This window comes from Punica granatum, chromosome 6 (genome assembly GCF_007655135.1).
Source record: "Punica granatum isolate Tunisia-2019 chromosome 6, ASM765513v2, whole genome shotgun sequence".
Lineage (NCBI taxonomy): Eukaryota > Viridiplantae > Streptophyta > Magnoliopsida > Myrtales > Lythraceae > Punica > Punica granatum.
In genome coordinates, this window is record NC_045132.1 from 18,039,473 (window position 1) to 18,057,330 (window position 17,858).

At 34.6% G+C, this 17,858-nt stretch overlaps 1 protein-coding gene across 1 annotated transcript; it reads left to right on the forward strand.

The window, feature by feature from the left end:
* Positions 1 to 17,243: 17,243 nt before the first annotated feature.
* On the forward strand, positions 17,244 to 17,858 carry LOC116212215 (E3 ubiquitin-protein ligase RING1-like). Its single transcript, XM_031546783.1, has one exon. It carries the CDS (start codon positions 17,244 to 17,246, stop codon positions 17,856 to 17,858), a length of 615 nt encoding a protein of 204 aa, XP_031402643.1.

Genomic DNA, 17,858 nt, shown 5'->3' on the forward strand with positions numbered 1-17,858 from the left:
TCCTTGGCAATAATTAGGGAGCGATCAAATACGAGTGAAGGGTTTGAAAACACAGCTTTTCATAAGTGTTACCTAATTTTTATATATTATAATTGATGATTTTTTTTCTTAGTTTTAATTCACCAATCCCCACATTGTTATACATTTTTTTTTCCTTGTGTAATAACTCATAGTTCATAAATAGTTGAAAAAAAATCACAATTGAAAGACTTTCACGCTTTATTCAATAATTCCTGCTCGGACTTAAATTAATGAAGACTCATTGAATTTTCGAATGTTAAATTGTGCCTATAAGACAACTAGACATTATAATTCATATCGTTGTTCAATATGATAAATATCTTCATTCCCGTGGGTTAGGCCCCATCAGGCCACCATATACCTCATCATATCCATATATACTCTTATCCATCCATGATATATGAAATCTGTCGTGCCAACTAGGAACCACACTGCTAGAATTCGCGTTAATTCTGACGAGCAAAGCCGGCGGAAATCCGTCAAAAACCGATTTTCTAGTGGATTTCCGACGGAAAATGACTCGTCGGAAAATTGGGCATTAGAAAGCTTTCTGATGGGTTTTCCGATGGGGAGAGACCTGTCAAAAAGCTTTATGACGCCAAGACCCATCAGAAAGACTGTTGAATTTCCATTGGTCTGGTAGTCGAAAATTTTCAACAGAATTTCCGACGTGTTTTATGATGACCTAGCCAGTCGGAAACAGCGAAATTTAAAATAAAATAAAATAAATAAAACTGCCGTGCGCCCCATTTTGTTCCTTTTATTCCGCCATTTCACTTGCACCGACCGAGATTCAAACACCTGACCTGCCCTTCCACCCCAGCTACCCCCTTTGACCAACACCTTAACCATCGAGCTACTGTCATTTCGGCTGTTTAATTGTATCTATTCTATTTACACTGTTTTTGTTTATTTACTAAAACATTGACTTTATATATTTAATTAATTATCTTTTTACTCTAACACGTTATATAACATGATTAACCGATGCTCACATCAATAATTTTTTATTATCACAATATAAGTAGTATCGCATGTAATTGAATGTCGTAAGGGGATGAACAAAATTCGGCATAATTTCCCATTAAATTATCGATATCCCATTTAACACTTCAACCTATTTACACATTTTTCAGATAATATTCATCCAAAATCACAATACATGTAGTTTCAACAACAATTCAATATGCATAAGTTCAAAAGATAGGCAATATATAAAGTCGAGAAAACATAAATCCAAAGACATAGCAAAAACTAATCATCGGTTGAGGATTCCTCGTCGAATTCCTCGTGAATCCTCATTAACATGCAATTCAACATACACAAGTTCAAAAGATGGGGAATATATAAAGTCAAGAAAACATAAATTCAAAGACATATCAGAAACTAATCATCGATTGAGGATTCCTCGTCGGATTCCTCGTGAATGTCATCATCATCCTTATCCTCGTTAGACTCCTTCGACTAACGTCTCCCCTTCTTGGATCAAGAAATATCTTTTTTCTTGGATTGAGTTTTCTTGTTCCCCTTACGGAATTTTTCATCTATGTTGTCACCCTGTCAACCTTCTTGCTAAGTTTGACTAGCAATTTCATCATCATGAATTGTTCTTGAGTTATGGGGTGTGCAACTGGTGCAGTCCTAGAGGCACTTTCTTCGTGGCAATTCGGACAAGGGGGGAGGTTGATGAGCCCATAGGTGCGTCCTTCTTATTCTTCCCGATGACCTTTTTCCATAACTCTGCTCCGGATGGATCTGTCAACATTTCATACTTTTCTTGAGTGCTGTTATGAGTCACATTTTCCTATAAAAAGGATAAATACAAGGTCATTACTCATGACGCTATATGAGAAATTCATCAATGGATATAATGAATCATTTTTTCATATATTAACTTACATGTGTCTCCTTCGCAAATGGACTAACTCACTCTTTAGTCAAAGTTTTCTTATGGTATTTTTCAAATATGGCGGGCACCGAAAGTATTGGACGCATAGTCTTCATTTGCAAAGGATTCATGGATGGATATTTATCATGACTATTTGTATAATAACAAAAAAAATGAAAATGAGTATTTTAGGAGACTCGCGTCTCAATAAGCATGTGTACCGAAAGATACACTTTTACTGCAGTGGACGGAAGCTCCGGCAATAGAGTTATGATCAAGCATGTTTATGCTTCCTTCTCGAGCAAATGATTACCCCTTCCATGCCTCCTCCAGCTTTGCCAAATGAGCTTTTCCAAGAAAGTTCACTATCAACTTGTTCCGCCAGTAGTCGCCATACAAACCGCGTAGTTGGGTGCCACACCTATGCATGTAAGCCTTCTTCATATATCCCTCATATCGCTAGTCAAAGTAAACCATTTTCTACATACAAATGATCAATTAGTTATCAATTTAACAACAAAACAAGTACAATGTACTATTCGAAAAATACATACCTTCCACTCTCCATATAAGAATTCATTCCCTGCGTCTGGGACATCCTTATGAAATTTCACTATCGGATGGCCTGATTCATAGAAGCGGTCGATGTGGCTCCTCAAAATGGCCGTAACCATCTTGGTGGCCTGAAAGGAATCAATGAATCTGCAAATATATATATATATATACACATATATACATATATGTTATTCAAATTAAGAAAGATAATTGTCATGGTTGTGCACTTTTAATCTTTCAAACAAGGCAAACATAAGACAAACCCGTCTCAGCCGTCCGGTATGAGAAATGGACACCCATTGATCATACAAGGCTCGGTAGGATAAATGATCGTACTATCTTCAGCAATATCAAACGAAAATCCACCGAGCTGAGGAGGTGGCTCATGAGGATTACTAGGTCCTACCCATGCATATTCATTAGGGCTAAAAGGAGGTACCTGCAAACAAATTTTCCACTTTACAAATAATCTATTTACAAAAAACACTTATATATGTAGACAATGAAGTTTTATTTACTTGTGGTTGATTATGCAGGTCTATCGGAGATCCATAAATATGTGCATTATGTGATGACCTGTTTGTCATCGGGGATGGTTTATGTGGTGAGGAAGTGCTCATCCTCGGAAGTATGTGGCTCCAACTGACCATGTCACCATCAGGGAGAATTGCATCACTATCGTGCCGCTTTTGTAGTTTTTTTCATCCTATGTTTCTCACTCATCTGCATTAGTAGAACATTCAAATGTTTTGATTAGTGCATAATAAAGTGAATAATAAAGTGAAAATTTTTATAAGTACTTGCGAAGGCAGCGGGAAAATGAAAAACAATAACTAAATTACCATCCCCATCCCCACCCCCACCCCCATCCTCATCCTCATCCTCATCCTCATCCGCATCTTCTTCAACTTCGTTATGCTGATAATGTCCTATATCTTCTAGTCGAATGTACTCTACAAGACTATTTACATCGACCAAGAGATAAATAGGGTCATATTCGATTATTAATTCAACGCGACGAATCTTCGTTTTGATAAGCAAGTTCTAACGACTCTTCAATTTCTACTTTTCCTCTACGCTTTTGTTTTTGTAACAATTTGCCATTGGGATCTAATTTTATCTTGGCTCGGGTATGACACATAATAAATATGTCTTGCATGATGTACAAGAATGAACGGATCGTAATCCTGAATCCTACGCTTGTGCTTAACCTTAGTGATCCCGGTCTCAGGATCCATCTTCGTTTCCCTGTCATTAGGATCGAACCATTAACAGAAGAATAAGATTGTTGTCTTTATTAGTAATCTAGCATATTCTAATTCTACCACCTCTTGCAATATGTTGTAATAAACAAGGCCTCCATCCCCTTTGACCTCCACAATTCATGGTCGTCTTATATTGGTCAAGCAGATTAGTTTGGAACTTGTAGCCATTAACGAAGTACGACTGGTATGTTGTCACATGTTTCTTGGGACCCTATGCTAGAGCTTGTAGTGTTTCATCGGTAATTCCATTAATCGAATTCAGTATCTACGGAAGGACGACCCTTCGTGTGTTAAGTATAAATAGGCTTGGAAATGTGCAACGTTCAATTTACAATTTGACTAATTAATATATACTTACCACTTTCCCAAACCATTCAACGAACTCATCCTTAGTCTTCTACCATACTTGATGTTGAGGAACATTCAAACTAGTAATGAATATACTACAGTATCAAATATGATTAAGTGGTTAGATTGAACCCGAACTATATCATACATATTACATGCAGAATATTTTGCCAATATATATTGTTTAGGAGTGACTTACTCAAGGTATGGCTTAACCTCGGGACAATTAAGTAACACCATCAAGAGAGCAGGTTAACGTCCAGGTTGATTAAAAACCCCATACAGTGGAGACGAATTGCTTGATGCCCCACCATCATTGTTACAAGGGACTCAGATCCTTATAATACGAACGTCAAATTTGAAATAATATGAGCAAAAATTTATTGTTTCCTGGCTCAAATATGATGCGCGTACTGACCCTTCAACACGAGTTTTCTATTTAATGCTTCGCTTCAGTTTGCCTATATATCTCTCGAATGGATACATTCACCTGAATTGCACGGGGCCTCTATTTCATGCCTCATCTATAATGCTCCATACAATCGAAAAATGCAGGTGGAAAAAATCCTTTCCAACTTACACAAGATGATGGGAATGTTGCATGTCTTCGTGCTTTGAGGTCGTGGAACACAAATCTTTGAAAAAATTGCTGAGCTCCATCGGGGGTTTTCATATGTGATCGGGCAGGTCCCTAAATGCAATAGGCAACAATTATTCCATGAAGACGTGACAATCATGACTCTTCCACCCTTGGAAAGTACATTGATCGATATCAACTGATTTTGCTATATTGGACGAATTTCCATCGAGCGTCTCGAGATTGTCGATCCATTCACAAATCTTGCATTTGTGAGGCTGTGAGAACATATATTGGGCCTTGGGCATTTGAAGTACTCCTTTTCTTCCTTCCACCAGATAAAGTTTAGAACGGTTGCATATGATTTCCAAGTCCATTCGGGCATTAATGTTGTCTTTTGTCTTACAATTTATGTCCATGACGGTATTAAAAATATTGTTGAAAGCATTCTTCTCAATATGCATGATGTCTAAGTTATGCCGGACGAGGTGATCCTTCTAGTATGGCAACTCCCAAAAGATACTTTGCTTAACAAAATTGTGATTATTCTCATAATCATTAGTCTTGACATGCCTTCATTCTTCCGTCACATTCTTCCAGTCGAACATCCGCTGACCATCTACTACGGAGGGCAGCTCATCTTTCTCTGTCTTTCTTGCCCTGAAGTTCTTTTGTCCTTCCTATATGAATGTTTTTCTAGCAAGAACATTATATGGCAATCGAACCAACTGTTCTTTTGAAGTTCTGCATTGTCGAAGCATCATAAGTGATGAACCCAATTTGCCACAGCTCCTTTAGCTCATCAATAAGTGGTTGCAAATAAACATATATCATATGCTTTGGATTTCTGGGCCCAGGTATGATACATGTTAGTAACATATACTCTGTCGTCATACACAGTTATTGAGGCAACTTGTATGGAACAATAACAGCAAGCCAGCATGAATAAGCCTTCTTCCCTCTTTCGAAAGGAATGAACCCATTTGAACATAATTCGAGCCAAACATTACAAGCGTTCGATTGGAAATTGGGGTTTACCTCGTCGAAGTGCTTCCAAGATCTCTTATCGAATGGATGACACATAACATTATTAGGACGACGATTTTCGTAGTGCTGTCTCATATTGCCTGCTGAGGTTGGAGACGCATATAGCCTTTTCAGTCTCGGGATTAGAGGCAAGTAGTGGAATTTTTTTCTCTCCATTACCTTAACCCAACCTTTAGCATCAAAACGACATTTGTACCTCTCGGCACCATATAATTTGCACCTCTCGGCACCATATAATTTGCACCTAATACAATCAGCATCATCCTTATAGTACAATATATAGCTTTTTGGACAACAATAAAAATTTACGGTGCTCAATCCAAGAGATGACACTAACTTCTCCGCCTCGTAATCGTTCTGAGGAATCCTATCGTTCATCGGAACGAGACTATATATAATGGCCAAAAGCTCATTGATTGCACCTTGGGGGCAATTGTAATTACTTTTAACGCTCAGTAATCTAGTGGCGATACTCAATGCAGAGTATTGGTCCGAACCCCACCATACCGACTTATTATAATGCTCCAAAAGTTCATAAAACTTTTGGGACTGTGGATTTGGCTCCTCAACACAGCAAATATCGGAGACCCTAATGCATTTCATGTCCATAATCCTGCCTCACCGCATCATAGACCACATCTGTGTACTTATCTAATGGACTCTCATAGGAACTAGAAGTCGCATAAGGATCGACTTCCCCATGATTAGTCTAAATCCAATAGTTAGGCCTAAAACCATGTCTATACAAATGTTCTTGAACCTCAACGAGTGGTAAATAATACCCTTTCTTCCAGCATTTTACGCACGGACATTGAATTTCTCTCCCTACACAATTCTCTAATTGGGAAGCGTGCTTCAAGAATTCCTTCACCCCATCAAATTCTTTTCATACTTCCATGATTCTGATTATTTCTATTTTACATCCATTTTCACGATGTGAATGGATATTTATCTAAACTTATTGATTAAAAAATACAAAGAATTAAAAAACACATCAATTAATCAATCAATCAATCAATCACATAGGCACAAATAATAACTAATATTCAGATCTCCTTATTACGCAGCAACAAACAATACAAACATAACCAATAATCCATAATGGGAAGGCTCAACCACTTCCCCATATTCCATCCTCCTTCTCCACATTACTAAAATGGCGAATAACTTAGGGTCATGTACAATCAATCTAACTCAACATTAAATTAACTTTCAACTACAAATCAAGTATATGTCATATATATAAACGTAATTATTTGACTATACCTTCAATGTGGCTTAACAACAAGTGTATGGGGGGTCAGACTCCCTTAGACGATTCATGGACCTATATAACAAAAAAATTATAATTAGGCAATTTCACATATATACTTATACATGTATATATTCATATTAACTAGATTCTAACTTCCATCAAATAAACCTTTAATTTTTCATCAAATTAAATAAATTATTTTTAATTTTCATCATATAGTATCATAATTACATATTTTTGTTAAATTAATTAATTAGCCGAAATCTTAATTATAATGTAATTAAATTTTTTATTTTTCATTTTAATTTTTAATAGATAAATTATAATTACATTGATCGAATTTGTTATTGTCTTCCCCGTCGACTGCCACCCGAATGACGGAAGGATTGTTTGACAAAAAGAAGATAACTATATGGTCATTGAACGATAGGTAAACCTAAGTTTCATTTTAACTAGATATTTTGCCTGCGCATTGTGCGAAGCTATTAATCATGATAGAATTTTGTGTATATATATATATATATTATTTAACTATATCTTTAAAAAAAACTTATCATTGTAAAATTCACTATTTGATCATTTTCAAGTCAATGATGAGAAAAAAAAGTTATCCATCATATTGAGTTACCTTAATTAAATACTTAATTTACATAAAAAAACTATTTTTCTGTTACATAAAAAATTATTTTATTTGGTGAAAAACCATCAGTAGATATATTTTATAAATAATATTATTAATTTATTGATTAAAAATTGATATAATAATATTGATTAAAAATTGAGAAAACTATCACTGTCATCCATTTACTTTCACATTGCCACCACTTAAGTCCCTCATCAATTTTTGCTATCAATTTGGCTTAAACGTTGGGGTTCCATCGATCAATTAGTTCCAGCCGTCAATGTCACTAACGGATGTCTGACGTGGCTGCCCTGTTGGACAAAAAGGTGTCAAAAAAATAATTTTCTAATCTGACTTTATAAAACTATCACTGTGATCCTTTTACTTTCCTCAAGCCACCACTTTAGTCCCTCCTCAATTTTTGCCACCAATTTGGCCCAAACGTTGGGGTTTCGTCTATTAATTTCATCATCGCTGTCAATGTCACTAACGAATGTTTAACGTAGCTGCCTTGTTAGAAAAATGTGGTCAAAAAATTATTTTTAATCAAAGTTTCCAAAACGAAGTCGCTTTTGGTAATTTTTTTGAAAAATTATTTATTTATTTTAACTGATGAAGGGGTAGGCCCGCCGCGACCTCCCCAAACCAAGGGGTAACGGTCGACTGGGGAGGCCTCAATCGGTCTCCCCTCCTTCTCGAGTCTCTCTATTTAACTCTTTCGGTGAAGGTGATGTTGTTGATCGAAAGAAGAGATGCATAAGCTCATTAGAGAAAATGAGGCTGCTCGAAGGGGCCTGCAGTTGAGCTGCTACAATGAAGAAACACCTGAAAGATACTGAAGAGGCGACATGAAGCTCGCTATAGTTCTTAGGAAAGGGAAATTGAGGCTAGTCGTTAGAACTGGACACGAGGCTGAACTAAAAATGACTCCGGAGCTCCTGATACTACTAATCCGTCTCCTTATCCGATTAGTAGTATCAGGGGCTCCGAAGTCATTCTTAGTTCAGCCTCGTGTCCAGCTCTAACGACTAGCCTCAATTTCCCTTACTTAAAAGGTATAGCGAATTTCAGGTCGCCTCTTTAGTCCCTTTCCAGTGTTCCATTGTAGCAACTAAGTCACAGGCTCTTCCGAGCAGCCTCCCTCCTCTCCAACGAACTAATGCATCTCTTCCTTCGATCAGCAACATGACCCTCACTGAAAGAGTAAAACAGAGGGATTCAAAAAAAGGGGGGGAGACCACCTGGGGCCTCCTCGGCCGGTCGCTGCCCCTTTGGTCTTGGGAGGTCTCGCTAGTCTACCCCTTCATCCGTTAAAGTAATAGATAAATAAATAAATAAATTTTCAAAAAATTACCAAAAGCGACTTTGTTTTAGAAACTCTGATTAAAAATAATATTTTGACGTCATTTTCTCCAACAAGGCAGATAAGTCAGACATATGTTAGCGACATTGACAACGATGACGAAATTAATAGACGGAACCCCAATGTTTGGGCCAAATTGGTGGCCAAAATTGAGGAGGGACTAAAGTGGCGGCTCGAGGAAAGTAAAAAGATCACAGTGATAGTTTTGGAAAGTTAGATTAAAAAATTATTTTTTTGATACCGTTTTGTCCAACGAGGAAGTCATGTCAGACATCCGTTAGTGGCATTGACGGCAGGGACCAAATTGATCAACGGAACCCCAACGTTTAAGCCAAATTGATGGCAAAAATTGATGAGGGACTTAAGTGGTGGTAAGGTGAAAATTTAGAGATGATAGTGATAGTTTTCTCTTAAAAATTGATATATTAAACTCATAAAATTAAATTCAAGATTAATCAAATTCAATTAAATTGTTAATTTTTTTATTTGGAATTCAAAGTCTTAACATGCACTATCTAGTGCACGTATAATAATCACCCTGTACCCAATTATCAAAAGCAATATCTTTTTTCAACTTTACTGTTTAATATATTGATGATTGATGTTGATTAGTGGTCGCTGTTTATATATTTATCATCATTCCTATATGAAATTTGGTGATGCCTCTTAATTGATGTAGACGAGTGGGAAAATAATAATATAATATTATATAATGACATTATTAAACCCATAAACCTTTATAAATGGGGTCTAAGACCAAAAAAAAAAAAAAACAAGGGACAGATCACCGCTTGTCCTCTAACAGTCCAACTAGCGCCATAGTAGTTCTATACCGTGTCTAATCAGTATATCATGAGACACTATTTTTAAACACATAAAAAAAGTTTATTTTGTCAACAATAATTTTTCATAATACTTTTAAAAATCAATAGGTGTTAAAGTGATTATTATATTAAATTGTGACATTATCACGTGATATACTATTATATATAAGAATTTTTTCCCTGTTCTACTATCCCTCAAATCTCCACTCCCTGGCTGGAGTACTCTCTCTTCACCCTCCCTCCACCATCTCCACCTCCACAACCTCTACTCCCTCACCTTCATTGAGCTTTGAAGTCAGTCAGTCACTGTCTATATATGTCAAGGAAACTAGCTGAAAGACCCGCACATATGCACGGGGCTAGTTGCTCGGGTTAAGAAAATAATTGTTGGATAGTATGGCGACAATAATTATGAAAAAAATTTATATAGACGACAAAGTGAACAAGTTATAGTCAACAAAGAATATATTTCTCACTACTTAAATGACCAAAATAAAAAATAAAAGAATAAAAAATCACTAATCTTAAGAATTATTACTCCCCAATAAAATTTAAATTTCCATTTCCATAGTAAGTCAAGAAGTAAAATAATATTTGCTGAAATCAATAATATAAAAGTTTCTGTAATATCAAATAATTACGGGAAGTGAATCATAAAATTTATCTAAAATATGGACTTCCATATTGAAAAAAATTTGCTCTAGTTTTTCGTATTATTAGTGTAAGGTCTACCTTCCAAGAGCAACCATCTTGTGTACACAATTGGAAAATATGTTAAAATTTTAAGGTGTTGTAACAATATTTAGCTTTTATATAACTAAAAGACTCACCTAATTGTTGAAATCTTCTTTGATTTGACATAAAATTCTATTAATTGTTACATTTTTATTGGTGGTGACTCTAAAAGACACATCTATTTTAAACAGTAAATAACAATAATAACATTTAATTCAACGTGAATGTAAAACATAAATACGTGATTCATGGTGTTCCCTTTTGGTTTTCAAAAGCGATGTGGTGGCATGAAATTGTACCATTTGTCATGTCCTCATTAGTTGTGATATGAAGGTCAGGCAATGCAAGTACTCATGGTACTTGAAGACGCATCAACCCGACTTTTATAATTGTATAGAGATGATAACGATAATAGTGACCTCCCTGTAGAGTTGAAATTAGGTGTACCTTTTATGGTATTTAGAATTAAAATTGAAGTGGGATGCATTAAATATAATTAAAATCAAAGATTGAGTAGTAGTGATGCACGCCATCGCTTGATAATCGAAAGGTTTCGGATTCGATACTTGATGAGATTACAAATACTCATTTTTTAGTTATTAGGATTCATATTTTATTGTACTATACTCATAAATATCCATTGTATTTTTTCATATGTAGTTTCATGGGTAGAATAAACTGATCACTCATCGAAATTAGTTTTACCGTTAGTGGAGGAATACTTTATGCTCTCACAAAAAGGTTCATATATTGTTTTGCCGCATAGATCCTCGTTTAACTCCTTTTTTTATCCACAATTCTACATTAATTTATATTATTAATTTATGCATTGATCGATAGTAATACTTTTCAGAAGAGAAATAATGCTTTTGCAACATCTGGAAGACTGTTAAACTTTCAATATTGAAGTACAAGTCTCTTTTTTTTTTGGTGAATTAAAGTACAAGTCTTTTAAGGTCTCTCGAAATGTATATTTCGAGATCTGAAATAAGTTGTTCAAGGAATTTCTTTCTTTTTTTTCAGAAATGATATCTGAAAATAAGAGTTCATATGATCTGAATTCAGGGTTATGTTATCAACAAAGGAAGTTCACAAACCATATGAAATGTAACGCGTAAGATGTAGCGTCTAGGATGGATCAACAATTTTTTATGAAAAATATCATTATAATTAATTTTAACTAATAATTCACAAGAGAAGGAGAAAAAGAAGGAAAACGAAATCACTTTACATCTGTTTGGAAGTAGTTGCTGAAGTGGAAGTACTAAAATGAAGTTGTTGATAATTATTGATGGTATTAAAGAAGAAGTGCTAGAATCCCAACAATTTATTGGTGTTCAGTGTGGAAGTAGAGTTATAACTTTACTTCACTCAATCGAACATAAAATAGTTGCAAAAATTAATATAATAATGGATTTAGAAAAAAAATATATGTGAAAATTTATTATGGTACATTTAAATGACACATCCTATAGTTTATAAATTGATTCCGCTCCTTTAAAAATTAGTCAAACCACCCTTCATTTTGCTAATTTCTACTTTTTTTTCCTAAAACCAATCAGATTTAGTTCGGATAAAGAAATAAGGTAACAAATCTTTTTGTGCAGTTCCGTACATGAGATTCACATGGCAAAATGAATATTCTCTTGGTGCCACGTCAACGAAAAGAGGGGTGGTATGTGATTAATTTTGAAAAGAGGAGTGTCGCTGACCATTTCACAAATTATAAAGTATATCGTTGAAATTTATCCAAATTTATTATAAAATTAGAGAAAAAATATGAGTAGTTAGGAGAATTTAATATTAACTAATTAGTTGTAATAATAGGTAAAAAAATATGTGAGAGAATTTATTAAAAAAAATAGTGATTGTATTGTTGAATTAAAAAAAGAATATAGTGGAGCAAAGTGGAGTGGAATAAAATTATTATCGTCAAATCAAATAAAACCTAGACTTTATGAAGCTAAAAATGGACTATCAATCAATTTATGCTTAAAACATGGTACAAGTCGAAACATCACCTGTCCACTTGCTTTACACGTGTTCCAACAAAAAAAAACTTGCTTTACACGTTTTCCAGAAAAAAAAAAAACAAATTTTTTTTATGGAAAAGTCCATTGAAAAGAACAAAAGCTTTCGCTGGGAAATATCAGATGTCCGAAAGATTTTGCATGAAAACGTCGATATTCGACAGATTTCGGACTGAGAAAAGTTTGCTCCGACGACTGTTGATTGAAATTTGATATTTTACTTTTTAAAAAAAAATTTACGACAAAAACTGATTTTTTTGCTGAAAAATATTATGATGCTAGAATTAAAATTTTCATAACAGAGAAAGAAATTTTAATGCAATGGCGTAAGTCATGATCGAGAACCATTAGATTTCATGTTGGTTTCTCGTTAGTGAAAATTTCATAATTTTTTATTTAATTTTTGCAATTCATACTTAAATCATGAATCTCTTTTATAAAGCAATGATAGTAATAGAATGAGTGGAATCTGTCTGCTCAACACAATTAATTTAGAGCAAAGAAGTACAAACCAAGACGCCGAATTTATAAGTCCAATGCCCCATCCATTGGGCTAAGAGACGTCTTAAATTGCAACATTATTATTTATGTTTTTCGTTTGAACTTTATTTCTTAGATTAGTTTCTACTTTTTATTCCATTTAAGTTTTTTTTTGGGGTGAATTATTCCATTTCAGTTTTTACTCTTTCAACAAACTTCCAATTTCAAATTTCCAAATAGTTTTGTACAGGGAACTTCTATAATAAATTATTCGCTTTTTAAAAAAGATTTCCCCATTAAATTAATTATTTTTCGGGAATTTCTATTTAACAATAATTTCTTTTTCTTCTTTAAATCTTATTAGTCTCTGGAAGAAGTCTGTCGAATATTACCTTCAAAAACTTGTAACATATTTCCGATGACATTTCGACGGAAGAATCCCATCAGTTATGCCAAAAATTTTCGTAATGTGGTTGTGTCTATTTACAACTTAATAAAAAAAAAAGCTTAAAAGTCAATTACAATTTAGTTATCTGAAAAATGAGTAGGAGAGAGAAAGGTGAAAAATAATGGCATAATCATTTAATCAAAAAACTACTTATTGAGTATAGAAAAAAATTCTAATTTAATGAAATAAGTTACCTTTTATTTATTCGTGCTCTACATTTTTTTCATTTAGTCATTATTAAGTACTTAATTTTTTAATTACTTAATTTATCGAACACCATTTAAATTCTCGAAAAATTCTTACTTTGCATTATGAAATGAAAACGTACTTATCAATTGTCCCACTACACTTCCCAAACGCTATGGTGCTCCATTATATGGATTCTCTCGTGACACGAGTGTGTGTGCTTTGATATTTTCTAGTAACGTTTTACGGTAAATGAGTGAACTTAGAAAATGTATTAATGTAATATACCTGGACAGAGTATTTGTAAGTTTCCTCGTCGATGTGCGAAGATATTGCCTCATTAAGAAATCTTCCACGATATTTGGTGTCTGCATGGCTAAATCTTCTACGGCTTCTTCAGGCCTTGATGTCTTTGGGCCTCCAGTGACCCTCGTGGTCTTTGAGCCTTTAAGCCTCTAGGCCGAGCGGCCCATAAATAAATAAATATATATATATATATATATATATATATATATTTCATCGAAAGGTAATTTAGCCCGAGCCCCGTCAGCGAGCCATGCCTACAAATGTGATTTTCGAATGAAAATAGTGCGCACAGTGGAAAGCTATAGTTATTTAGTGGAAAATACATCTTGTCCTTCATGAGTGAGAAAAAATGGAGACCGAAAAAACCAATATGGTTGGTTCAAGCGGTTTGCTCCACTAAGTAAGGTCTTGGATACGAGTGTTGTGAATGGAGAACATTTATGCTGAGAGAGTTTTATGCTTTAGTAGGCCTAGAGGTGGATCCACTCTTTGAATAGTGGCGTCAACTGACCCCTCTAAATTTTGACAAATTTCATTAGAGGGTTTATTAATTACAGAAGAATTTTTTTTTTATTTTTGTCCAAAATTGGTGTTAGGAAACTATCAAAGAATTGTGGTGTCAAGTAAAAGATAGATCCACTTTATTCTTCAATTCTCTCTCATATGTAAAAAGAGGAGGTAAAAACTTAGTGTCAACCTCAAAAGAACCCCAAAAATTTCTCTATTCTACATGATATACTACAATTTTAGCATCATCCTAGTTTCTTTCTCTTGTAATACACTAGATTTCACCCAAGGACACAAGATAAAGAAATAGCCCCATTGAGTGGATCTTAATGTAGTGGCATAACGTGCCGACTCAAAATAAAGAGTTCCGAAATTTGATCCCGGCCCACATAATTATTGCGGTTATTTGGTACATCTTTCGATTATTCTTGTACTTTTGTCCCTTGAACCCACTGGCTTGGGAGTCCTAAATCCGCCCCTGAGTAGGCCAATACCATTTGAACTGGATTATTAATTAGGATTTATTGCACTTCTGAATATCTATATATACAAGAAAAAATGGAGACTCAAAATTATGTATTGTTATTATAAGAGAATTCCTTTTTTATAATCGGGGATAAATATCCTATATTCAAATTTATTGTGTCTAAGCAAAAAGAAAAAAAAAGAGAAGTTTATTGTGGAAAAGTCAATTCATTTGACTCCATAAATGTGACCAATATTACCTATATCTATCCTATTATATAAACTCAGAAATGAGGGTAGTTGGTCTCACTTTCACTTGTCAAAAATGTCCATATAACTAATTATTCAATTAATAAGAAACATTGAATCAAGGTTAAAAAATTAAATTTTAAACATGACTACCCACCATCTTTCTCCCACATTCCTATTTCATCTCCATTTATTTCTCTCTCCTATACTCTTCTATCATCCATTCGAGTTGTGTTCCGTAAATGCTTTTTAGTATTTATTTTTATATTTTTTGATGTACTCATGGCCTTCTTTAACATTGTTTTTCTTTTTTTTTTTCTCCATCTCTTTATAAAAATTAGAAATATGCTCAAAACACGAGATGTGGAACAGAGAAATAAAATCGAACGCTAGATATATATGATAATAGAATAGTTTGTCAAAAAAAAAGGAAATTTATAATATGATATGTTTTTAAAATGTGTCATAATTTGGAGAAGTTATTGGATGATCCTACCTCGTCACGTGGCATGAGAAAGCACCAATCAAATTGTGTAAAACTAGGAACTTGATGTTAATTACTTGAATAATTGTCATAATTAGTATTTATTAAAGAATTCTTATGGTTCTTCTCCACAATTTGTGTTTACTGTGGGATAGGAAGTGCCAAAAGATATCCTTTTATGCCATCATTTGCATATTCTATCGCAACATTCATCAGAAAATATCACTGTAAAAAGAAATTGTGTTTTTTTTTTGATAACCCGAAGTGTCCAAACTTCGCCCGACTAATCCTCAGGGCTCTGTGAACCATCGGTGACGCACAGAGCAAGTAATCACTCCAAAGGCGTTCCGGTGGCCCCAAGAGGATTCGAACCCGGGATTGAGTGCAAGTTTAGGCGCACCTTAACCATTAGGCCAAACCCCTTAAGGTTATAAAAAAAAAATTGTGTGAGTTTCACAACTCAATCACCATTTTTATTGTAATTATTTTTGGTGGTTTTTCACAATTGACACTAGAACATTACGTGACAATTCATGATATATCGCAATACAAATGCCACTATTGCTTGATACTTGTATTAAAAGAATATTTTTCATGCAATTTTTCTCTCTCCATATTGTTAATTTTGGATAAAAATCTAATAAAATATTAAAAGTGCATATATAATTGTAGAAGTATGTATATCACAGCGCATAGTGGGGGCATGAACTCTAGTGAGAAATAAAATTAAGAAATCCTCTCACTTATTCTAATAAATAACCAAACTATTGATTTGAATGTAATGACCAATTTTAAAAAATAAAACTAAAAAATAATTTAATTTCTAAAATTTCAATTAAAACATTGATGGAGTATATATATATACTGATATTTTACAATAATGTGCAAGCAATCTCACATTTGAGAAGATTCATGGGTTGAATTATTATGGAACTTTTTCCTATATATATACCATTTTTTTTCGGTGTGAACTCCGGTATTCAGAAACCCAATAAGACTCCGACTAATCTAGTCAAGTCGGGCCGGTCTACTAAGGAGTAAAACTCTCACCGTGTGAATTTTCTACATTCATAAGGACTAGAAATCGTGACCTTATTTAAGCAGAACAAATGCTGAATCACTTGAACCAATTCACGTTGGTTATATATACACCATATTTAATAATATGATTCTAGGTTCAAACAAATATTTCACTGAATTTTATATCCAATAAATCTCCAAAAACAGTTTGAGGAGACAAGATATATGAAGAATATCATGTTTGCCTCTTATAGGATATAATATATATTGATTAGTTTGAGCGGAAAAAAGAAAGATAAATTACTTGCTTCAATTTTCAACTAAAATAAAATTTTCTTTACAAATTTTCTTATTTTTATAAGAGAGGCTCCAAATCTAATTTTTTTTGGTGGAAATATCATTAATTAATATAAGATTTCAGAATCCAAATAAGAATCCATGTGGTTTTTAGGCGGCATGCATCCTATTTATAAGCGTATGCAGTCATTAAATCCAATTTAATTTCTTTCTCATACTAACAAAAATCAGCCATCAATTAAGCATAGCATAAATTAAGCATAGCATAGATATGCTCAACAATTCTCCTCCGCCCTCACCACCTCCCCCTCCTCCGCCTCTCACTCCCTCCGATACCAATTTTGGCCGCATCGCGCCCTTCTGCGTGTTTTATTTAATTTTCCTCTTCTTAGTGATCTTAATCGGCCTGAGGTGTCCATGCCAGACCGACAATGAAGCCGCCAACGATGATGATCCCGACCTTGAAATAGGCAACGTAAGGGCTCAGATTCCTCCACCACCGGTGCCTCTAATGCTGGGCGCAGCTCCGATTCCTACTCCTCTACCACCAGATGGAAACCCCGAGACGCCACTGGAGCTGGATGTGGAGGAATTCGTCGGGCTTAAGATAGATGAGAATGGGGTATGGGAAGGAGAAGAGCACATCGAGTGCGCAATATGCCTGGAGGACTTTAACCAAGGAGCTGAAGAAGCCTGCCAGGCGATCGTCCTGGACTGTCGCCATGTGTATCACGTTGCCTGCATCCTAGAGTGGCTCCACACGCACCACGAGTGCCCGATATGCCGCAGGTACGTGCAGTTCCTCTGTTTGGTGCTGATCCGTCCTCGATCCAGCCCTGAAGCACAGACAGGGGATTCGAAGAGCGTGTCCCAGAATATCAGCTAA